Here is a 24,607-nt window from a genome sequence, read left to right as displayed (position 1 = left end):
TCCGACGTCTTTATTTGTGAGACGAGCTCTCTTTACCTTCTTTAGAATGCCGTCTCGCTTTGCACGTGACTTAAATTGGACAATGATGTTTCTTTTTGCCGGCATCTCAAGTCGGCACTCCATGACAGGCGTCGATATCGCTTCAGTTATCGGCTCACTTATGGCACCGCCAATCTTGGACCACAATACTGATAACAGATTCGTCGTCTTGTTTTAGTACTCCTTGGGCGCTATAACGTAAAATGATTCCAAACTGTTTTGATTCCAAGCTCCTGACGTCAAATTTACGTAGCCACTCACGCAAGCATCGGGCGGTGACCCGCAGCGTTGTCTGAACAACCCAATCAAACACTCTCCTCGTTTATAGGAGGTCACTTTTGTTCGCTTTCAAAACCAAAAACATTGTCTGCACTCAGCGGTTTTCGTTATCTAATTGGCTTACAAGAGGCGAGGAGCACGCTCTAGTGGAGAGGGTTTCGATGAGGCTGAGCCAACACAGTGAAAATAGATAACCGCATGAAGAGGGTGGTGCCGGCTTCTCCGATTGGTCCGCTTCGCCTTACTTAGCTTGCGGTGGCTGGTCGAAAATCGCGGCGGCGTGCAACGGAAGGATAATAATGCCGCTAAAATGGATCCTCAACAAGGAAGAGTTGGCAGAGCGATGTCGTATGCATGCCGAAAAGGCTCGATAACGTTTTACTAGCTGCCACGCAAAAGGTTCTATCATGCGCAAATAAATACAAGCTCACCGGCACGTGCGAGTAGCGAGGGCCTGAGTGATCGGCGGGCAGCCATCTTTGATTCCTTTAGGGCAGTCTGTGGCTATTCAGAAAAAAATTCAGTTTTGTTCGGCATATTAATGCATTTTTTTCGCGTACATGTCACTTTGACATGGTGAGTTTTCGCGGTATTGTGACGTCGCGTTATAGACAAGCGAAGTGGATGTACCAGAAAACATTGGACCAATAGCAGAGGGCTTATGGTGAAAAGGCGCCGAATCAGGAATGATTATTTTTCTTTTGCGCGGTTTAATAATGCATAATCAGTGTGTGCACGCTATATCAGAGGGGGAGCTATCGCGGTTTTCGTGACGCCGCGTGACGGACCGGCGAAGTTGGGAGCGGCCCGAAAATATTTTGACCAATCGTGGAGGCTGATTGCAGAAATTGGAATCAAAACAGTTTGGAATCATTTTACGTTATTTCGCCCCTTGTATTTCTAGGTTTGCCTTCCTCGAGTACAAGCCAGTGTCTTCTCTAGTTTCAGTGCTAGGGTTTCAAATTGCTTGCGTGAATGAATGTTTACAAATAGCCTATTTACCACGCACCCATGTCATTGGCAGTGTGTGTAGAACAGCAGGCTAGAGCAAAAAGCCGCCCACTATTTTCTTCTTAACTTCCTTGTATACCCGCCGACTAAGAGCATTATTCTGTTGTACGTTATTTTCACTCCTGGGTCACCATTTGTTCTCAGCAGCCTTCGTTCCGCTTTTATGCGGGCAGTGGGTAGATTTTTTAGCTTTAGATCCAGGGTAGCGAAGGAATCGGCTAACTTCAGCTCAGCGGTAGCTACTCTATTCTTGTGCATCATGTCCGCAAACATGTGTGCAGGTGATTCGGTTAAATTGTCCTTATAAGAATTCCATCACGTCCCAGGACAGGATCTTCTTCCAGTGTGTCGGAAAACAGCAATGGTCACGAAAATAGGACAATTGTTATTGTCCATTTATGTTCGGTGGAGTCGAAGATGTAAGGATGTTCGTTGAATGCAATGTCGAGAATATGATTCCTGGTCACATATAGAAGTAATACATGAGTAAGTGTTGTAAAGCACTTGACCACGTGGAATGCAATAATATGGGATGGTGATCAGTAATGTTTTCATCTATTACTCCAGCATAGGCAGAAGGTCAGCTATTACAAAACGCATGATCCAGCAATGAACAACCACCAAGAAGAGGACATGTAGTGGCAGATGAGATGAGAGATTCAAAACCATAGCCACTGAAACAATCAGAATATTCTGCGTATGTGGTATTTTTGATATTGAGCAAGTTAATGTTGATGTCTCCAACTAAGAGAAAACGCTTGCTTTCTGATAACTTATGCAAAATGGTGTCCAGGCCAGAAATGAAATCCTTCACGTTCGAGGAAGGACAGCGGTAAATGCACCCCAGGGTACCGTTGTTATTCTCTTTTAAAAAAACGATGTATCTCAATCCATACGGATTCACCAATGTATGACGTCAAAAGAAAGATCTTGTCGGCAGGTGCAGGGCAGATCAGAAACAATAAAGATTGCTTAGTCACCATAACTACCTGATGAACGGTGACAGTACTCAGCTTCGTAGGATGACAGGCCGAAAGGGTTTCCGTCGTGCGTGCAGAGTCAAATTTCAGAGACGCAAACAATATCGAATGTTAGCGGAATCGAAATGCTAGGCTGGCAACATGGGAAAGAGGAAGGAGGGCGACCCGCGATGGAAGCAGTCGTAACGCACGTTGTTACTCCTCTTATTTCTCAATTAAAGAGTTATTTGTTCAAAATGTGAGTCTGCGAAGGATTCCTTAACATCTCAGAAGTGGGATTTACCGAAACCTTTGTGGTAAAGCGACCCTGGAAACCGATGTCGGGGGATTGCGACGACGGTGACGCTCGCTGACTTTTCAACTGACGCTGCGTTGGTGCTGTCTTTGTGAGGTACTGACCGGACAAGGGACTGTGTGACGCCTTGAACGTACTCACGGACACTCTGTGTGACGTCCACGAGACACAACGGTACCGTCTTCGTGAAGTACCGACTTCGAAACGTGAGTCTTCGTGCTGCCTCAGAAACGTGCGTGCGGACGCTCTGTGAGACGCCTGCGAGACGCTACGATAGCGTTCTGTGACTGATCGACATTGAGGAGTTGTGCCGCCTCGGAAATGTGCGTATGGACGCTCTGAGTGTCGTTGGCAAGCCTAGACATTTATCTGTTGGTGAAAAACTGTGTGTACGCCCAGACAGGCGTATAGACAACGCCCAAGATGGCAGACGGCGGCGGAACTAACGAAATGATGCAAGCTTTGCTGGAGCAAAACCGGCGGTTATTGGAGCTTATCGAGAGGAAGCCTGCAGCGTTCCACGTTATGCCGGACCTAAATAAGGCTATCCAGGATTTCGACGGCGAGGGCTCATGCCACGAAGCCGGGGCGTGGTTGAAGAGTATCGATTCCATGGCGGTCCTGCACGGCTGGCCGGACAGCTTCAGACTCGAAAACGCCAGGCTTCACATGAAGGGACCTGCTCGATTTTGGCTTCAGGCCCGTGTGGATGACCTTACTACGTGGGAGGACTTCAAGATAGCCTTCAAAAAGACTTTTGTGGGCCAGACAAGCACGGCCGAAAAGTGGAAGCAAATGCAAGAAAGAGTCCAGATGAAGGGAGAATCCATCACGGCATACTTTCTTGAAAAGACACTGTTATGCAAAGCATTGGGCCTCGGTATGCAGGATACCAAAGAGCAAGTTTTGGTGGGGCTGCGGTTTAAAGATGCATGCATCTCAATGTCGGCGAAGGATCACGAGGACGAGGACGAATTGCTGACAGACTTGCGAAGACTAGAGCGAATAACCGAAGCTAGAATGCAGCAGTATCCAGGGGCCAAGCCCCACGGTGGTGACCCAGGTAGCGCGACATCTCGTGGGAAGCCTCCGCCTTCAAAATCTTGGAATGCCACGCGTCCAACCGAGCAAGTGATCACAAATGCACGTGTCACACATCAAGCAAGTGGTTGGGGGACCACCGAAGCAAACGCCAGAGCCTCCCAAGCGTGATCCGTCAGAGCGAAAATGCTACAGCTGTGGAAGGTACGGGCACATAGCGAAAGACTGTTCAAAAACAAACCCTGCTGGGAACTTCATGGTGAATGAGGACCCAGCAAGTGGACAGTGGTCCATCCAAGTTCCTGATGACTGCGATCATCAATGGTACTCACCAGCTCTCCGTGATGATTGACCCGGGAAGTTCAGACTGTTTACTGCGTCATCAAGTGGCTGAAAAGTGCAACTTGCAAGTTGTGTGCAAAGCCCAAGCGTTGTATGGGTTGGGGAACACTGATACATCTACAGTGCAGTCTATCGGAACCTCGGAGGTTGACATAGAAATCGATGACGTGTTATGCCGTAAGGTCAAGGTAATTATCGTTCACAACAGTGCCTTGCCTGTGGACATGCTGGTTGGTAGGACTTGGACGGAACAGGACCACATTGCATACCTACGCATGGCAGATGAACTTAGGACTGGCTACCGAGATGATCTTCCATTTCGCAACATTGACCTTGCCGAGATGAAGCCTTCGAAGGAGCCACTTCGTGTCAAGGAGACCATTGTGCTGCCCAAAAGGACTGTGTGTTGGGTGACAGTGGAGACCAATAATAGTGAAGGAAATGTTATATTGCCTACAGGAACGGGTAAGGGAATACTACTTCACGTCGAAGACGGAATGGTTGAGATACCCATGCTGAACGACAAGGATGAAGACCAACAGCTGATCAAGGGGAGTTTGTTTACTCACGTTGAACTGCTATCAGGGAGCGAAGAGCTAACACCCGTGAGACCTGTGCCTCAGCAGAAGCCCATTGATCGTAGTATGCTAAACGTCGGGAAGAATGTCAATGAACAGCAAGTTGACGCACTGCTGAAAATGCTCAATGAATATAGGGACTGCTTCGCGCTGAATTTGTCAGAGTTGGGGTGTTGTAACCAACTAGAGATGATCATCACGGAGCATTCCGGGAGCAGCCCAGTCAGCTGCAAACCGTACACGACTAACGCAGAGGAAAGAAAAGCGATCCAAGAAATTGTCAAGGAGTGGAAGGCCACTGGCATCGTAACCGAAACATCCTCGCCATGCGCTAGTCCAGTACTACTCGTGAAAAAGAAGAATGGAGAAAATCGTCTAGTCATAGATTATCGACGGCTAAATAGCCAGACGGGGCCGGAACACTTCCCCTTGCCAAACACTGACGACCAGCTGCAACGACTGTCCGGAGCACAGATATACTGTGTGTTAGACTGTGCAAACGGATACCTTCAACTTCCACTGAGTGAGGATCGAAGGCCAAGACTGCATTCATCACGCCTGATGACACCGGGCAGTTTGAACGTATGGTGTTCGGGTTGAGAAATGGTCCTGCTGTATTTCAACGTCTAATAAACAAGGTCCTCGGATCTCTGCGTAACACTGTAGCATTGTGTTACATGGACGACCTGCTGATTCCAGCCAAGGATTGGGAAGAGTTGCTGGTTCGGCTCAAACAAGTACTGGATGCCCTGCGAGCTGCTGGTCTAACCCTGAAAATATCCAAGTGTGTGTTTGGAAGTGAGGAAATCGACTACTTAGGCTTCAAGATTGCGAAAGGCTACCTGCAGCCAGGTGAAGTGAAGCAACAAGCCATACTGGACGCTAGCACGTCAACTGATGTTCACAGTGTAAAGAGATTCCTGGGTCTAACGGGATTTTTCAGACGGTTCATTCCCCACTATGCCCTGAAGGCAGAACCGCTTACTTCTCTGACCAAGAAAGACACGAAGTTCACGTGGGGAGTGGAGCAACAGGAAGCTTTCGACCAGCTCCGAAAGGAACTGACAGCACCACCCGTTCTGAAGTTGTACAACCCTTTGGCTCCGACAGAGCTCCACACGGACACAAGCAGACATGGACTTGCGGGGATGATCCTTCAACAAGATGAGTCGGGACGCTGGCACTTGGTGTTTTGTGTCAGTAAGCGTACCACTGATGCTCAAGGGAATTACCATGCGGGAAAACTGGAGCTGATGGCGATAGTCTGGAGTATGGAAAGACTTTGTCCATTTCTCTTAGGCATTCCGTTCACGCTGGTTACAGATTGTCAAGCAGTTGTGTATGTGAATGCGCACAAGACTCTTAAACCACAGATAGCAAGGTGGTTCGACTTACTTCAAGAGTATGACTTTGAGGTGAAGCACCGAGCAGGAGAGAAAATGGCACATGTGGACTATTTGAGTCGTGAACCTGTAGGAGCGCCAAGGGACACGCTTGATAAGGTTGTTGAGACAAGGATCGAAGTGTGCCTTACCATGACATTGGAGGACCAAGTTGTGATCGTTCAACGCTCTGATGCGGACTTGGCGAAGCTCGCCCAAATATTGGAGAAGCCTTCAAAGAAAGGACCCAAGAAGAGAGTGCCAAAGTCAAGAACTTACGGCTGAGAGATGGAAAACTGTTTTATGTTGAAGAAGACGGACGACTTCTTTTTGTGATGCCTAAAAGCATGCGTAAAACATTGTGCGTCAAGTTTCATGACTTACAGGGATATTTTGCTACAGACCTAACGGTGACAAAAATCAAGGAACTTTATTGGTTTCTTCGGATGAAGCGCTACGTGGACCAGCACATCCGTATGTGTTTTGAATGTCTAATCACAAAGGTACCAGGAGGAGAGAAGCCTGGGCTTCTGCGCTCGATACCACCTGGGAAGAGACCATTTCAAGTTGTTCATGTGGACCACGTTGGTCCGTTTGTGAGAAGTTCCAAGAAGAACCAGTGGATATTGGTGCTGGTGGACAATCTGACCAAGTTTGTGCGCCTCTACTCTGTGCGCGACACCTCGGCGAGAAATGTACTGCGGTGTATGCAGAACTTCATAACAGAGTTTGGACTACCGGAGCGCATCATCTCGGACCGTGGTTCCTGTTTCACGTCCCACGGCTTCGAAGCCTTCTGTCAGGAAAATGGTGGGGCTCACACACTGAACTCGGCACACCATCCAAGGGCTAATGGCCAGGCGGAGCGTGTGAACCGAACTCTGGTACCGTGTATTATGGCTACAATCAAGGACCCAGCTCACAAAGATTGGGATCAGAAGATCAAGGAGGTAGAAAGTTACCTAAATACTGCTTACAATGCCTCAACAGGGACTAGCCCTTTCAAGCTCTTGCATGGATATCAACCAAGGATGCAGGATGGTATCCTCAGATGGCTGAACACTGAGAATAACGAGTGGGTCTGCCCGGAGCAACTTCAAGAGATGGCTCAAAAGGACATAGCGAGCCAGCAAGCAAGGTCGAAGCAGTACTTCGACAAGCGTCACTTCACAGCGGACAAGTTTAGTGTTGGAGACATAGTGGTCATGCGCTGCGTTCCAGAGCACACTGGTGCCCCAACAAAAACCCAGAAGAAGTTCAGAGCTCCACTCACTGTGATAGAAGTACTTCCAGCAGACACCTACAGAGTGACCAATATGAACGGAAGGAAAAGGGTCTACTCGACAACTGCCCACATCAGCCAACTGAAGAGATGGGGTGGAAGATGCCAGGAACAGTTCGGCCAGTCAAGCTCCGACGAGGAATAAAGCGTGCCGAGACGTAGCACACGTTTGTCCAAAAGACCTGCGTATCTTCGGGACTACACCACATGAACTGAGGACAGTTCGCTGCCAGGAATGGCCGAGTGTTAGCGGAATCGAAATGCTAGGCTGGCAACATGGGAAAGAGGAAGGAGGGCGACCCGCGATGGAAGCAATCGTAACGCACGTTGTTACTCCTCTTATTTCTCTCTTATTTCTCAATTAAAGAGTTATTTGTTCAAAATGTGAGTCTGCGAAGGATTCCTTAACACGAAGGAATGAGTAGGTGAACCAGTTGAGTTATAGACATTATCTAAATTTTCGCGGGTTTCGTGCGTTAAAATGAACTAGGGAACGATTACTTTCAGCTGGCGTGTGCTTCGCTTCTTCAGGAGATAGCGGGGCCATGATGAAAGAATGGAAGTTAAAAAAAAGTGCTAGGAGCAAAAAATGAACACAGAATCCAGTAGCTAAGCAAATATGCTTAGGTCACATTTTTGGCAATAGGATATACCCTGCTTTGACTAGATTTTCGAGCCTTGATATTGCAATTACCTGTAAAGGCAATTGCAATATCAAAGCGCCCTAGCAAACAATCTTTTGTTTTCGGGAGACAGGTGATCATTCACATAAATTGCCCTATCACAGCTACGAGAGAAGCCGAACATCAGAAGGGCTCGGACGGCCCTTACGCGTTTTACGGAGAAAGTCGTTTTTCATGTCCCGGCAAAAAAACCTCGCGACAATGTTCTTTTCATCTAATTTAGTTGAAGAGCGATGAGTTGTATCAAAGTCGCCGGGCGTGACAGGACATTGAATAGCTTCACCCCACCGCTTCACATTGGCCGCACAGTACTCTACCTGAGTGACTGGTACGCCCTTAATTTACAAGGATATGTGCCATTCACAGGGGTATGTTGTATTGCGCTTGGACCCTTTCTGCACAATCGCCAGGATCAGCCCACAGTTTTTTCCGACGCATCTGGGACTTGCGACCGGCTTCAACAGCTCCGCTGTTGAAATTTCTGTCTCTCCCGTGAAGTAGATGTAAGCATGAAATAGCTACCGGCAAAGCAGACTGGTGCCGCGGCACTGGCCTGAAAGCTTACTGAGTCGAAATACACATGTTGAAGTGAACCAACGAACTGCGTTGGAAGTCTCGCCTCAGCGAAACCGCCATCCGCGGCGCGCCGGCGCTACCGGCCTGATCCCGCAGCGTGACGACATCTCTCGATGGAGGCGGCTCAAAACCTTGCTCCGCGGAACTCGCGGACCGCTAGTGTTGAAAAGAGCACAGGCAAGCATGTGTCAGCGCCAAGAGATGACAATCAAGTGCATGGTGCCCTGTATCTGCGTTTTGAATGTCGACATCGGAAATGACAAATAAAAGTTCAGCGTACAAGAAGTTACAGCTTGAGTGATATTGTCAGCACACGTTAGGAAGAACTCGCAAACAACAGTTAAAAGACTTATTTGGGCAGTAACTAGCGTATTTATTGCGGTGCTGTACAAGTGGGTGGGACCAGAGGCCGCCTTTGCTTGACTTTGGCTGTTTGCTCGGATGATGTCGTTTGGCTCTCACAACAATGCCGGTATGTTGTCGCACGTTCTAGTTTCGTTCGAGCGCTCATTCTCGTGTTGAGCGCCCGGATAACAGCTCTGGATTTTCGCTCAAGGTCTCTTGAAGGTGGCCGGCAAAGGGAGCTAAAAGCATTTCAAGCCAAATGTCGCGCACACCACAGAAGCACAGTGACCCTCATGACAGAGTATTTACGAACGATGGTTTATATGGCGAAGCATTCTTGTAGAATATAAGCATTGGTTTTCTGTCATCCCTAAAGCGAGTGTATTCTAAAGCGAGTGTATTCTAAAGCAGATCCCTAAAGCGAGTGTATTCACACACAGCCTCCCAAACAAGGACATTGAAATGCATTTGGAGCACACAGATGCGTTCAAACGTCCAGATGACGCTCAATGTGACCTTCAGACCTGGTATAGCGCTGATGAAACAATGTGTTCACTCCTGAGGCTTAACATTATGGCTCTGGGATTCTTGGCAAAGGGCACCAGGGAAACTTCTTAAGATGAAAATTGACGCCCGCACTGACGCACATTGGGCTTGCTGCGTATTAGCCGATGAATACTTTAGAAAAACCATCAATGACGTCACCGGAGAAGCGTTGCTTTTTCAAAACGTATGGAAGGGAACTACTTTTTTGAAAGTAAGGCAATTGAGATGACTTAGAGATATCTATTTAGCATCCGGCAGCCGCCACAACTCCTTGCACGTGGCGTTCATGATGAATATATTCCGAAAGTAAGAGTGGGCATAAAATGTCTAACCAAGCATGGCTATTGCGGTGGTATACAACTCTAGAACATTTCGTTCAGTTCGAGCATATAATGTCACAGGGTAGTAGCTTTACACTAAATCTAAAAAGAGATACCAAGGAGTGATTGTTCAGTGCCATAAAATTGTACGTTGATAATGGGGTTTTACGTGCCAAAACCACGATGTCATTATGAGGCACGCCGTAGTGGGGGACTCCGGAATAATATCGACCACCTGGGGTTCTTTAACGTGCACCCAAATCTAAGCACATGGGTGTTTTCGCATTTCGCCCCCATTGAAATACGGCCGCCGTGGTCGGGACTCGATCCCGTGATCTCGTGCTCAGCAGCCGATCAAACATATTTTGAAATACATGGAGAATAAAGGTAACGAACTGGACTCCTGCCTATGACCGACTACCCTGGAAACAACATGGACTAGGCCAATAAACTGGGCGAAAATTTCCAATATACTTATAATTCAGCACTTAGATCAGTAAAATGATTGCCCGATCTAGAAAGGAAAAAAAGGGAAAGAAACCACTGTATCTTATATGAAGTCGAAATAAATCATACATTTTCTTGACTATTGCTGAAATAAAAGCGGCCTTGGACTCCTCTACAAGGTCCACACCTATAGATCTCACATAATCGATTGCGAGATAATTACTGTCATACATTCCAATAAAAAATTATATTTCCGACACTCCTCAACAGAATTTCGGTTACAGGACATCTTCGTTGGAAGCAACCCTATTGTAATTATAATCCTCGAAGAAGGACAACCTCCCTTAATAGTCTGCAGCTACAGGCCGAGAGCAGTCACTAATGGCCTACGCAAACTTTTTGCTAAAAAAAGCTTTTCGGCGCATATCGTTGAGAGCGGCAAGCAACTCAGCCGATTTGCAGTGTAGGCAATACATTATTCGGCCACTATACCGTGTACCTATACATTTGTTCTTGTCGTGGTTTTTTATCTGTAAAAAAACAATCATGCAGATTCAGGTTGCAGTGTTGAATTAAATCGAAATTTATTCCGCAAAATGAAAAAAATTGTCGCAGTTTCACCTGAAAGGCGAAGCATCAATTGCGATAGCAAATTTGTAGAGAGTTATACGGAGTAATGATAGTAGCTTTATCAGCTGTATAAATTTGGACATGCAGCAGCACCGGCAACACGCAGAACTGTTGTCGACGCCGTCGGCGTTTTGCCCGCGTTCGCACAAAATGCGTACCGCGTTGGTGACTGTTGCCGGAGCCTCTGATATAAATAGGCACCTGGTGCCGCAGATACACGTCGCCTCCCTTCCCTCCCCCTCCCCCTACGGCCTTTCGTGCGTCAGAAGAAGGCGCGTTTGCTCTACATATATGTCTCGCGACGCGCAGGAAGAGGGAAAGTATCCGGCGGGCGAGGAGGAGTGATTGTAAAGGAGGAAAGAGACGCCTACTTCTGCAGCCCTTAAGGGAGCACTGCACAGAACGCGCGTTTGTTCTCCGCCGTTCGTTCACTCCCCGTCAAAGCGCGCGTCCCTCGCGCCCTTTCACTCGCACATACAGCGTTCGGCGGCGCGCGGCGACTATTTCATCTCCATTGACGTCATACGGAACCTCACGGCGACGGCGACGGCGACGCCGACGGCAGAAATCTGCTTTAGAGTGTCCATATAATTGCTATCGCAATAAAAAATGTCACAGTTTCGCCCTAAGGGCGAAGCAATGAATGCGATAGCAACACAGCAATGTCATACGAAGTAAGGTGAGCGGCTTTGGTAGCAACAACACGCAGAACTGTTGTCGACGCCATCGGCGTTTTGCCCGCGTTAGCTCAAAATGCGTGCGGCGTTGGTGACTGTTGCTGGAGCCTCTGATATAAATAGGCACCTGGTGCCGCAGCTAAACGTCGCCTCCCTTCCCTCCCCCTCCCCCACGGCCTCTCGCGCGTCCGAAGAAGGCGCGTTTGCTCTACATATATGGTGATTGTAAAGGAGAAAAGAGACGCCTACTTCTGCAGCCCTTAAGCGAGCACGGCGCAGAACGCGCGTTTGTTCTCCGCCGTGCGTTCACTCCCCGTGAAAGACGCGCCCCTCGCGCCCTTTCACTCGCACATACAGCGTTCGGCGCGCGGCGACGATTTCATCTCCAAATGACGTCATACGGAACCTCACGGCGACGGCGACGGCGACGGCGACGGCGACGCCGACGGCGACGGCGACGCCGACGGCAGAAATCTGCTTTTGAGTGTCCATATAATTGCTATCGCAATAAAAGTTACGCGGTGGGCAGATAAAAGCTGTGAGAACTACTTCAGAAGTCCTGACCCTTAGCAGACGGGACAGCATAAAAGCGTGCGGCTAAGCGTGTACAACCTACTAAGAGAGAAGACACGTAGGACGTCGCTTGCAACGGGGTTATAAAGCAGGCATAAAGAATAAAGGAAGTCGCCGTGTCACGTCATTACACACACACTAAACGCATATCTTCAGGCGATATACGAGGTATGTCGATGTTGTTTTCCTTTATTATCTGGTTTATAACTGTAGGCAATTGAAATTTTAACATTTGATTTGCCGTTTGCTTTCTTTCAAACGTTATTTAAATGTACCTCCCGAATGAATACATGAATGCTGTCTTCTGGAAACAAATGTGGTGTGGACGATGTAAATATTGAGTTCAAATAATATCAACGACCCGTATGTACAATAGAGAGAGAGAGAAACGAAAAGGGAAAGGTAGGAAGGTTAACCAAGGACATGCCCGGTTAGCTACCGTATGTACAAAATCCTCGAAGAAGGAAAACCTCCCTTTATAGTCTGCAGCTACGGGCCGATAGCAGTCACTAATGGCCTACGCAAACTTTTCGTTAAAAAAAGTTATAAACGACCATTTTCTCGACGCGTATCTTTGAGAGCGACCCGCATGTACAAGAGAGGGAGAGAGAGAAACGAAGAGGGAAAGGTAGAGAGGTTAAACAAGGTATGCGTGGTGCAAAGCTTCAATTCATTCCTCACCAAAAATATGCTGAATGAAGTTACCTCGAAATAATTGGAACATTGAAAATTGATCAGAACTAACTTGCGACAGTGAAAGCAAATGCGTGTTAAATTTGCATAAGAGCCTGCTAGTATCATGACAAGACTAGGACACGCCAATATCTATGAATGGGCCTCACGTACTGCTCTGAACACGCTGGACTGCGCACGAAAGTTATAGATTCATCTGGCGACTCCTGAATTTAGAACAAATTTATTGAATAGCCTGTGAAGAAATAAAACTAATATAAACTGGGAATCTTTGAGTACCTCATCCACATGCCAGCATTCTGATTTGCTACTTGATATTGCCTTTTCTTTTAATTTGAAGCAGGTTGTGGTCGAACCGTCGCGGGTCACTGCAACAACAGGCTCACTTCTAGACCTTATGTTCTTGTCTGATGCTATTGAGAGGCTGGGTTTTACGGTGGGTATTATGCCTGGTATATCCGACCACGATTTAGTGCTTTTCAAAGCCAGTATGGCGCGACCAATCACACGCCAAGTGACAAAACAATTTTATGACTTCAATAACGCCGAAGACGAAAGTATTTTAGATTTTCTTGAGCAAGAATACGACAACTTTTCTGCAAGAGACAGTGACGGCCACGCAAGTCCGAATGAGTTATGGTTGGATTTTAAGAGTACGGTACACAAGTGTATTCATCGGTACGTTCCGCTGAGGAAAAAGAAAATTCATAGCCACAATCTATGGATTACACGGGAAATAATTCACCTTAAACGCCCCGTAAAGAGACTTTTCCATAGCATTTCCAGGGTTACACGCAGTACTCTGGTGTCACTTCAAGAGACCTAAGAAATAAAGTAAGACAATCCAAATTTCAATTCATTAATGTAAAACTGCACAACTTCCTCATTAATGACCCACAAAAATTCTGGACCCACCTAACGCAAAAAAAGGATCCTATAAGTAAATTGACAATAAATGATGTGGACGTCACTGACAGTCAACAAATAGCGGCAACATTTAATGACTATTTTTCTTCTGTGTTCCTGCGTGGTGATGGCCAGTCTACTGATTTCAGATCAATCAGCTATCCGGTACCGGATCTTACTATATGCGAAGAAGGCATTTTTTCTGCCCTTCTTCACCTGAATACAAAAAAATCATCTGGACCAGACGATATTCCAAACGCGTTTCTTTCCAGGTACGCGGAATGGTGTGCAAAATTCCTCTTTGTCATTTACAGTACGAGTCTGCGTGAAGGCGACGTCCCCAGTGATTGGAAACTGGCATAGGTTATTCCTGTGCACAAATCTGGTACTAAGTTCCACGTTGCTAACTACAGGCCAATTAGTTTGTTGTGTACTGCAAGTAAAGTAATGGAACACTTCGTTTTTAAGCACATCGCCTCATGCTTGGAAGACAATAACTTTTTTTCAGAAGCTCAACATGGTTTTTGTCGCGGGTTATCTACCGCGACACAGTTAATACACAGTTCCAATGATTTCTACTCAACCCTTGACAAAGCGGGACAAATAGACGCCAATTTTCTGGACTTTGAAAAAGCCTTCGACCGAGTACTGCATTGTAAACTTTTACTAAAACTAACGCACATCTTGCAAAATCAAAAAAAGTTGCAGTGGCTCGATTCATACCTATCACACCAGCAGCAGTACGTCCAGATATCCACTTCAAGTTCACCCATCGCTCCAGTATTTTCAGGAGTGCCACAGGGCTCAGTCCTTGGGCCACTTCTTTTTCTTATATATTTAAATGACCTCAAGCTTGACTCTCCTGTGCATGCCCGTTTGTTTGCAGATGACTGCATAGTTTAACATACAATTCTTGCTGAAGGTGACCAGATTATTCTAAATAGCTATTTATCTGCTGTTAGTAATTGGTGCCAAAACTGGACGATGTCATTAAACGTCACGAAATACAAACAAATGACCTTAACCCGAAAAAAAGTTCCATTGAAGTATTCTTACAAAATTAATAGGGCTTCTTTCGAACCAGTGGAACAATTTAAGTATCTTGGCGTAACGTTCAGCTCGAATCTCAGTTGGAGCGCCCACATTAAAACATGGTTTCAGTAGCGTCCAAAAGACTATGGCTGATAAGACACCGGTTAAAACATGCAACCACTAAAACAAAGCTGGTAGCCTACACTTCACTCGTGCGTCCCTTACTGGAATATGCTGACGTGGTCTGGGATCCGCACACAAAAATGGATATAAAAAGTATCGAGGGGGTTCAGAAAAAGGCACTGCGATTTATATACCTTGCCTACGGAAGACAGGTATCGATATCTGATCTTCTTAGTCGCTCCGGTCTTCCCACGTTGGAATCTCGTCGAAAAATGCACCGTTTGAGCATATTATTTGTCATCATTAATAATCGTACCAAAATAGAATTCCATACTTATATGCAGTACAACACATCACGACAAACTCGGCACAAACACGACAAAACTATTGTAATGCCTCAATGCAGAACCAATGCATACAAGCTGTCCTTCTTTCCAAGAACGATAGCTGACTGGAACAAGTTGCCTTACGACGTGGCCACATTAACATCACCCGATGCATTTTTTTCTGCAATCAGTTCTTATAAGTAAGTTTTGTGTGCTCAGTTTTATTTTTCACTGGTATGCTTCTGATGCTTTATCTTCGGATTTGAATGTAACGCGTCTATGTCTTGCTTTGTTTATTCCTGATTTGCTGCGCAAAATTTTTGCTGTGTGCCTGTGCGTTCTTTTTTTCTCTCTTCTCTGTTGTAATTGCCATTCTTGTTGTTCTCCTGATGGACCAAGAGCTTGTTAATCACATGTACCCACTCCTGCCTTGGCTACCAAAAGGCGGCCGGCAGTATTGAATAAAATAAATAAAATAAACTGATGGTCCAATCGCTCTACTCCTAACCTAAATGTATAAGCTGATCCTGAGCACCCATGTCACCTAACACTAAATGTGACGTCGACAGAAACCTGATATTTAATCTAAATACCTCTCCGCTGCGCATAAAGACTTATCTGGCGACGACAAGGTCATACTAACTTCTTGAAAGGCTTAACACAACTGTGGCATTGCCTGTGTACGCATAGAGAGAAGTCGTTGATGGAATTAACCCAAAAATGTCCGCAACTACTCTACACTACCAGTAGTTAAACAGCACGTTAAGTATAAGTTGAGTACAATATTGTACGGAGACACTGAAATAAGTAGCTGGCCCGACGTATGCATGCCTAGGACCATTCTGTTTAGTTAAGAAATTTCAAACCGGAAAACAACCTGCTTCACAGCGAAGCACCTTGAAAAATTTCAGCGCGAAACCGATAACAAAATATTGCGCTGGCGCCACGTACTATGGGAATTGATAGAATGTGAATAATTTGTCAGGTGCGTGTATATTCCGCTTTGTTTGGAGTTCCGCAAATCACTACCAGGTGAAGCGATGTGACAGTGTAAATTGAGTAGCTGTTTGTGTGGGTCGTGAGCCTATATGTGTGCCTACACAAGAATTCTGGATCAATTGCCCCTTCACCATTCTGTCGAATTTCACGGGAATGCAAAAGCTTGACTGAATATTTAGAAAATTTTCTTTAAAACTATCGGCCCAGTATCAAGAGGCTAAAACTGATTGCGCCGAGAGGGTACATTTACTTCTGACAACATATGTATTCATGGCACTTAGCTGGAATATTCGTGGTGCGTTAAAGCAGTGTATTGGTTAGGTGTAAGTGGTGAGGTAACAGGGAAGAAGCAAATTGTTTTGCACAATCACGGCAGAGGGCACATGCGCAAACAGACTTTTTGTGCATGCAAACAGTCTGTTTGCATGCGCACGCTTTAGAGATGCAGCAGGGATAGCGCGCGGGTGTATATGACATGACAAGGCAATAACTGTATTGAGGTCCTGAAGAGCTCACTACTGGGGGGACCAGGAATGAATCGATGACTTCACCCATGACTGGCCGAGACCCACCGCAACATTATGGGCCTTCTAGACGGCCTGGAGTTGCTGTAGATCTTCTGGACACTGAAGGGCGGATTCCCAGGAGTCCTTGGTTTGAAGTGAAGAGGCCTCTAAGGCTGGACACAGCCAGAGCATGTGTTCAAAATTACAACATTCGTATCCGCAATTGCGGCATTCCTGTGAGTTTTCCTGATCTATTAAGCGCATTAAGTGAAGAGTAGGGTAAGATTAAGTCTATAACATTCTAAGCGTACACTCTGAACACAGTAACCTTTACAAAGGTGCACATTTTCACATTTTTGTGCACGTATAACTTACAATTTACGTCAATGTAACCTTTACACTTGTAACGTTTGTAATGGTTACAATTTGTAAAGGTTACTTTTTGTTTTTATAGGTTACACGCATTTTTAGGAATGTAACCCTTCTGAAGGTATACCGCCTTCAGAAAGACATAGGTTACTTGCTCCAACATGTGTAACCTTTGTACGGCGCAATGGTTAAGGTAAAACGTCCTTCATTATAAAATGTGCTTGGTGTTTCCTCAAGGTACATAGTGAACATGGTACATAGTACATACCACAGGAAGTATCTATGACAGTAAGTGCGGTGTACATGGCTATATTAGGCACTGCGCAATCTTAGCTCATCTTATATTCGTGTTTGCAGGGTCAAAAGAGAAGCGAGGATGAACATGCAGTTCTATAAAGCAAAAAGCTCACATGACATTTCAATTCAACAAAAGCTTGTCCGCAGCAGATTACTCCTTACAAAGTAAAGGAAACAATAGGCATTGTTATCGTGGTACAAAAATGTGGAAATGAAAAGAGACAATGATAAAAAACGAGGTGTTACGAAGGCTTAACTGCTGTATGAGAAACACAGTAACCATACAACTGGTATAAGAGGGAGTGAAATATTGTGACTTGATTCTGTCACACCTCTTAAGGGACATTAAACTGGCCCCGCGTTCACAGCTCAAAAATGGGGCTATAAGCACAGACAACACAAATGCCGCCAAATCCTGCAGCCAAATTCAAAATTAAGGAAGAGGGACATCACTGTAAAAATCTGGGCCAAATTGCATTGTGCGAGAGGAACCTACCTGCAGTTTTCAGTGTATCACTTCAGAAAGTACAGCACAAATTGCCCAGAGTATATGAGCATATGGCTGCATCATAAAAACCACAGTAAAATCTTCATACCTCGAATCACCTAGAGAAAGCATAATCAGATCAACTTGGAATTATAACTATAAGGTTGGCAACATTAACTGCGACACATGAAGCAAATATACCGTATTTCAGAAAAATAAAAACGCATTGAAGCCATCTGTAGAGAACATACTTCAGCATCTTAGAAAGTCAACAATCTTAGCACATTGGTTTCGAGAGCTTAGCACATACTTGTTCAAGAGCATGAGAAGTTTCTTCAGGCGGTTTGTGAGCAGTCCGCGAGGCACTCTTGTGTCCGGCATGGTAATCTTCTGCAGCAGGACAAGCACTGGCGAGAATGCGGGCGGGTACTCAAGGTTTTTTATGTAGTATGTCAGCAGGCGGAAGATGAGGGCACGCTCTATATTTCCATTTGAGATCCAGATGACTTGTTCAGCACTTCCAGCATAAACACAAGTGTGTTCGGTGGTCGAACATACATGAGGTGCGGTGATTTCCACGTCATTAGGGAGTGCAATCTGTGGAAAGCCACGTTACAGCCATAAGGAAACACCCATCTACAAAGCATGGCGAAAATTCTCCCCGCAGTGAAGTGAGATTCATAGTAAACACAACGTGAATACTGAGAATTCGTATATTACGGTCAATGAAAATCTATTTAAAATTGTGAGAAAGCACTTGATTCCACAGTAAGATAGAAGGGTACATAATAATCATTCCATAAACCTCGTCGATGAGCGCGAGCCTTTAATAGCCTTGTGAGTGCTTGACAATGTCGTCGAATGTGCATTCACGTTGTTCTTTGCATGAGAGCGCTTCCGACACTGCTTTCAGTTTTCTCTCCTGGTCACCAATGTTGCTTTTAAACCGGAGCTCGACTTCGATGCAAAGCTGGAGAAAAGTAAATACAATGAAGCAAAACTAGTCATGATTATTAACGACAGAAACATTCTTCTGATATCCCTCATGCCACCAGGACCTAAAGCACAGGTTATGTAGCTACACAAATGTTTTGCTCCAGCCCGCAGTAAGGCGCTGAAAGCTTCGGGGCAGAAATCAATACACAAGCAGCGAAAAAGCGCACAGAGTTCTAGAAATCAGGTCGAATACTATTAACGCAGCAGCCGTACATTGGAAGTGTGCGCATTCGTGAACATATAAAAACATGCACATCATAATGGAGGGCACACCCATGTAAACAGGCGGTACCGGCCGGTGAGGGGTAGCAAAAGAACAAACATTCTTTTGACAGCAATTTAAAATTTCCAAGTGCGCTGAGCCCACTACCTTTCGAGTAACCAAGCTGGGAATTCTGCTTCGGCACTTCGACAACTCCACTTTTTTGCTCTGTACCACCTACATTGAATACGAAATAAAACACGCGACGGAATCAATTTACAACAAAACGTGACATTCTCTCACGCTATTTATGTTGCCTGCAAGCCGTCTATATTGCACTGAAGCCTGAGTCATGCACGTTTGTTTACATGTTGCATAAAGCATGGTTCTGCAGCACCACGCATAAAATATTTTCACTCATGCCCGAAGCATAGCGTCAAAAGCTTACGGCGCACATAAAAATTAACAAGCAGGGAAAGCACGCACACAGTTCTAGAATTCAGTTTTCAAACACTAATACCGCAGTCATGCCTGGAAGCCTTCGCATGCGTGAACATACAAAAGCTTCAACATCACCACCGCGCGCCCACGCATGTGCGAAGCCGATTTATAATTGTCGGTGGATTATCAACTTACTGCTGAGAGATTGCACCTGACGACACTAGGCAGCTGCAGCAGTACTTAGCTAATAGAGATACCACAGATAAGCAGATATATCGATACAAAGTGTGGTGAGCTATTAGTCAGTCATGCACAAGGATAAACCAACTAAACCTCACCTAGGTTAGAAAAGCACCCAAATGAAAGCAGCGGAAAAGACACCACAGGAATTATAGTAACGGAGATCTCGCATGCCGTTAATGCATATCTTGAACAAAGGCCACTTACCCAAGTCCATTTTTCGGCCGTAAGCAGCTGGACAGTGGTTGCAATAGTCGCCACGAATTGCGCTTGTTTCAGAGTTGTCCGGTGAACAAACGACATAGCGCCGACAGTCGCAAAAAGGTTCGTTGCAGCTGCCGCGCAGCCCACCCCAAATGTCCCTGCTGCTTAGCCGCATAACCGATTTCGCTGTGTGCACACAAATCCAAAGACTCACAAATTGGAAACAAAGCAATTAAGAAACGCCGCCGCAAAACAGCCTGGCTCACGCGAGTGATTTGGACGATTCGAACTGTAACCATAGAGTAACATACGGATTACAAGAGTGGCCACTCCAGCCTAAAAGCGGCTGAGCTACGCAGCTTAATGCCACCCACTAGAGGGCAATACAATACTCCCTGTCTCCAAGGGAACGGGCATACTAGTTATCTACTGTAGTAAATTTTCTATAGTGCACTATACGTCTACTTGTCTATGTGGCTGTAGACGTAGACGCTATCAACGGGATCAGCCGGCCATGAGCGGTGGATGATAAGACTAGTATATAGAATAAAGCATAACGCATCGCTACAGAATATCGGTCATGGTGTGATGAGGCAAGGCGACGCTACAAAAGATGTGCGATAACATCTGCGCGGACGTTGCCGGGTTCGTCTGCCAGAACGTCTGTCTGCTTGGCTTCTGCTTGGTAGGAAGGTATTACGTTTTTTTCCTTTCATTACTTTGCAAATTGCTTATCTATTTGTCTCTTCAGCCGTAAGTTGATATTTGCCGTATTGTGCTGTTCGGAGCAGAGAGCTTTTCGTGTTCTTCACTTCGCGCATGATGTTCGTGGATTGCTTCACATTATGTAAGAAACAGCAATTTGGAATGCTGCGCAGCACGTTTGCGAGAAAATCATTTCTTGGCGCGAGAAAGTGAGTCGGCACACGACGCCATACGTAGTCTGAATTCAATGCATGTGTATGCACTTGTGTGGAAGCATGCAGTTATGCTGAGGATAGTTATTCGTGGCGTGCGCAGATTGCTTGAAGCCTTTGTTACGAACGCAATTAGAGAGAACTTGCGAATTGAGAAGCATGTTTGTAAGCTGTGGCCACGACGTTTTCTGAATAAAGACTCCTGCCTCAGTAGCTCATGAATGGCACCGAAGGTTGTTCCCCCTTTTTATTGCGATAGCAATTATATGGACACTTCAACCGGATTTCTGCCGTCGCCGTCGCCGTGAGGTTCCGTATAGATAAAAGCTTCGCCGCGCGCCGTATGCCCGAGCGGAAGCGTGCGTGGACGCGTGCTATCGCGGAGAGCGAACGCACTCAAACTCCTACGCGCAAGCAAGGAAGCGGGAAGCCAGCGCCCGAGGGAGTGGGGGGGGCGCACTTCTACTCTGCCAACAACCGCTCTCGTCGCTCGCCCGCACCGTCTCTTATCTCCACACGGCTCTGACCTTTCTATGCGCTGTGCATTCGCCGCTCAGTTTCCGTTGAAGCGATAGACCGCACGCACCTTCGCCTAAAGCTTTACCTTCGCCCGCTGCGGCGTATACGCTTGCTGCCAGCGTTTTGACAGTCGTTGTCTGCAGTCATTCAGTGTGATCTATTCATTATTGTTTGTGCGCGCTCACACCACGCTTCTTCATTCAGTTAGTAATAGTCGGGCCACATTTCCCAACGCACGCTACACATGCAATGCTGCCCGGATCGGCAGTGCAGCGCTACAGGTGTGTTCCTTCGCACGCGCTGCCCACGGGAAGCGCTTCTCATCAACACCACCGTTTCACACGCACATTTTCGTGGTCATCGAGTCTCTCTTCATGTCGGTCTACTTACGCCGCAGCACACCTGCTTACTTAATCAGCTCATGTTTACTACAATTCATATTGCTACCAAAACCGCTCACCTTACTTCGTATGACGTTGCTGTGTTGCTATCGCATTCATTGCCTCGCCCTTAGGGCGAAACTGTGACATTTTTTACAGCCATATTTAAATATACGAGGAAACAACAAATGTCACTGCATTTAACCATGATCCCTTTCCGGAAGTGAAACTGACGCGAAAAAGGAAATGCTGGCTCTCCCGTAATGTAGAGTAGGTGTAAGCATGAAAGGGCTATCGGCAAAGCAGATTGATTTAGTATCATACTAGCCACAGCTTAAAATGGGTATAGTGCATGTTTGCAGGGGCACAACCCACCATACCGCACCACACAGCCATCCGCGGCGCGCCAAACGCTGCCGGCCTGGTAGCGTCCGGCCGGCTGCGTCGTCTCGAAGGAGGTGGCGCAAAACACGTGCCGCGGAACTCACAGAGCTCTGGCGTTGGTAAGGGCACAGGCAACTCTCTCAGCGCCAAGACATGACAATCAAGCGTATGGTCCGCTGTATCTGCCTTTTGATGCCTTATGGTGCCCTGTATCTGCCTAAAAACGTCTCTATTAGAAGTGACAAATAAAAGTTCAGCGTACGATAAGCTACAGCAAGAGTGATATTGTGAACAAACATCAGGGGAAAATGGGAAGCAATATTTTTCTTACTTGTTTGAGGAAGTACCTACCGTATGTAATGCGGTAGTGTAAGTAAACCGCATTTTCTTTATATTTGACCGGTTGCCCGAATCACGGCCGCTGGATAAAAAAAGTTGTCGCAGTTTCACCTGAAAGGCGAAGCATCAATTGCGATAGCAAACTTGTAGAGAGCTATACGGAGTAATGATAGTAGCTTTATCAGCTGTATAAATTTGGACATGCAGCAGCACCGGCAACACGCAGAACTGTTGTCGACGCCGTCGGCGTTTTGCCCGCGTTCGCACAAAATGCGTGCCGCGTTGGTGACTGTTGCCGGAGCCTCTGATATAAATAGGCACTTGGTGTCGCAGCTAAACGTCGCCTCCCTTCCCTCCCCCCCCTCCCCCACGGCCTCTCGCGCGTCGGAAGAAGGCGCGTTTGCTCTACATATATGGTGAATGTAAAGGAGGAAAGAGACGCCTACTTCTGCAGACCTTAAGCGAGCACGGCGCAGAACGCGCGTTTGTTTTCCGCCGTGCGTTCACTCCCCGTGAAAGCGCGCGCCCCTCGCGCCCTTTCACTCGCACATACAGCGTTCGGCGCGCGGCGACGATTTCATCTCCATTGACGTCATACGGAACCTCACGGCGACGGCGACGGCGACGCCGACGGCAGAAATCTGCTTTTGAGTGTCCGTATAATTGCTCTCGCAATAAAAAGGTGCGGCCTGCCGCGTCGGGCGCGCTGCTATGGGAGCGAACGTGACAGCCGTAGTTGCATTTCCGGCCGCTTGGCTAGGCCAAACGGCGCTAGCTGAGGCTGATGGAACGCATCGGCTTGCACGCGCGACGGCATTCCAAGCGCGTTCCTGACGCATTTGCTATGCCGATGCCAGACAACAGACCCCGGCGTGTGGCGCCGCGGCGGATCACACCGTTTTCGATGCACGCGGCAGGCCGCACCTTTTTTAAATGCGAATGCATTTCTTAGTCGGCGCATGTCAGGCGTCTGTCGGTGTCCGCGCGCCGGCAGGTGTTATCTCTCCGATCTCACTCCCTCTCCCATAGCAACAGCTGCGGGCGCGCGCGCTTATCCTAGCCCCTAGCAACCGGGGCAAGTGCTGCGGGCGGAGTAGCGGAGAGTGAGTTGAAAGGAGCGCGCTCTGGCGCGTGAGGGCGCTCGCATCGCGGGAACTCGGCGGAGCTCCCGCGTGTGTGGAGAGAGTGCAGGAGAGGGTAGGTTCAGTGCTTCGCCGCTCCTTCTCTCGCCGTTCGCTCTCTCTCCTCCCTGCGCCCCACTTTCCCGTTCGCTCGCTCGCACGTATATATAAATGGAGTGAAGCGCGCGCCTCATTCTCGACCGTTCGCTGGCTGGGCGCCTCTCAAGGCGATGGCAGAAGTCGGTGAAGGCGAATGTCTGACGGCAACGGTACCCCTAGCAAGAAGTGTAATACAATCCAACCCGAGCATTACACCTCTCGCTGGAGGTGACGTCACTGCAGTAGCTTCAACGTCATCATCAACCGGAGGAGAAGACGCGGAAGACAAGTTCTCAAAGACGCTTTGACTGTACACTTTAGCGACCACAAGGCTGTGATTATGGCCGTCAGGTACAATGACAACACAAACAGGTGCTGATGAATGTGTAAATAAATGGTTACGGTACAAATCCTCGTCTCGTCATTAATTTACGCCATTAAAATTACTACGCCGTGTACTCTCGGCGCAAGAAATGCATTCGCATTTCCTCACGATTCCCTTCGGGGAGGGGGGGGGCAATTTTTTTTATCCAGCGGCCGTGCCCGAATGTTCTGGTTTGAGTGCCCGGATAACGGCTCCGGCTTTTGGTTCAAAGTCACTTGATAATCACTGACAACGGGAGCCAAATCATGTCATGCTTTACAAAAAGCACCTGAGACGTCAAGACTTGCCGCCCCAGATTTCGTCACCATGACACGATCGGCAAGGCTACATGAGTACCTGCCCAGCTGTTCGCACTCGTTATCTTCCTTCCTTGGTGTGAGGCATTGTCTTTATGCCAGTGAGGTCCTAAGTTTGCATCATCATTGCGTTGCGCATCGCTCCTACGGCCCAGCAGGCATTCTCGTCACACGATTCCTGCTACACTGACTATAACCCCTTGAATCAAGGTGTAGACATTTGTTGACATGACCTATATTTACCGTTTCTGTGCAGTTGCGGCAAGCAATCGGCAACAAAAACTAAACTTAGGGTAAATTGAACGTTCTGCTTACTTCAA

General features: G+C 47.0%; 1 protein-coding gene across 1 annotated transcript; it reads left to right on the top strand.

Moving 5' to 3' along the window:
• The first annotated feature begins 3,027 nt into the window (after window positions 1-3,027).
• Window positions 3,028-7,374, top strand: LOC119464757 (uncharacterized). The gene is made up of 2 exons (XM_037725708.1): window positions 3,028-3,261; window positions 6,955-7,374. The coding sequence occupies exons 1-2, from the start codon at window positions 3,028-3,030 to the stop codon at window positions 7,372-7,374; spliced, it is 654 nt and encodes a 217-aa protein (XP_037581636.1).
• The last annotated feature ends 17,233 nt before the right edge of the window (window positions 7,375-24,607 follow it).

The sequence above is a fragment of the Dermacentor silvarum genome, chromosome 9 (genome assembly GCF_013339745.2).
Source record: "Dermacentor silvarum isolate Dsil-2018 chromosome 9, BIME_Dsil_1.4, whole genome shotgun sequence".
Taxonomy (NCBI): Eukaryota; Metazoa; Arthropoda; class Arachnida; order Ixodida; family Ixodidae; genus Dermacentor; species Dermacentor silvarum.
Note: the sequence above shows the minus strand (reverse complement) of the source record. Positions and strands in the feature narration are given on the sequence as shown.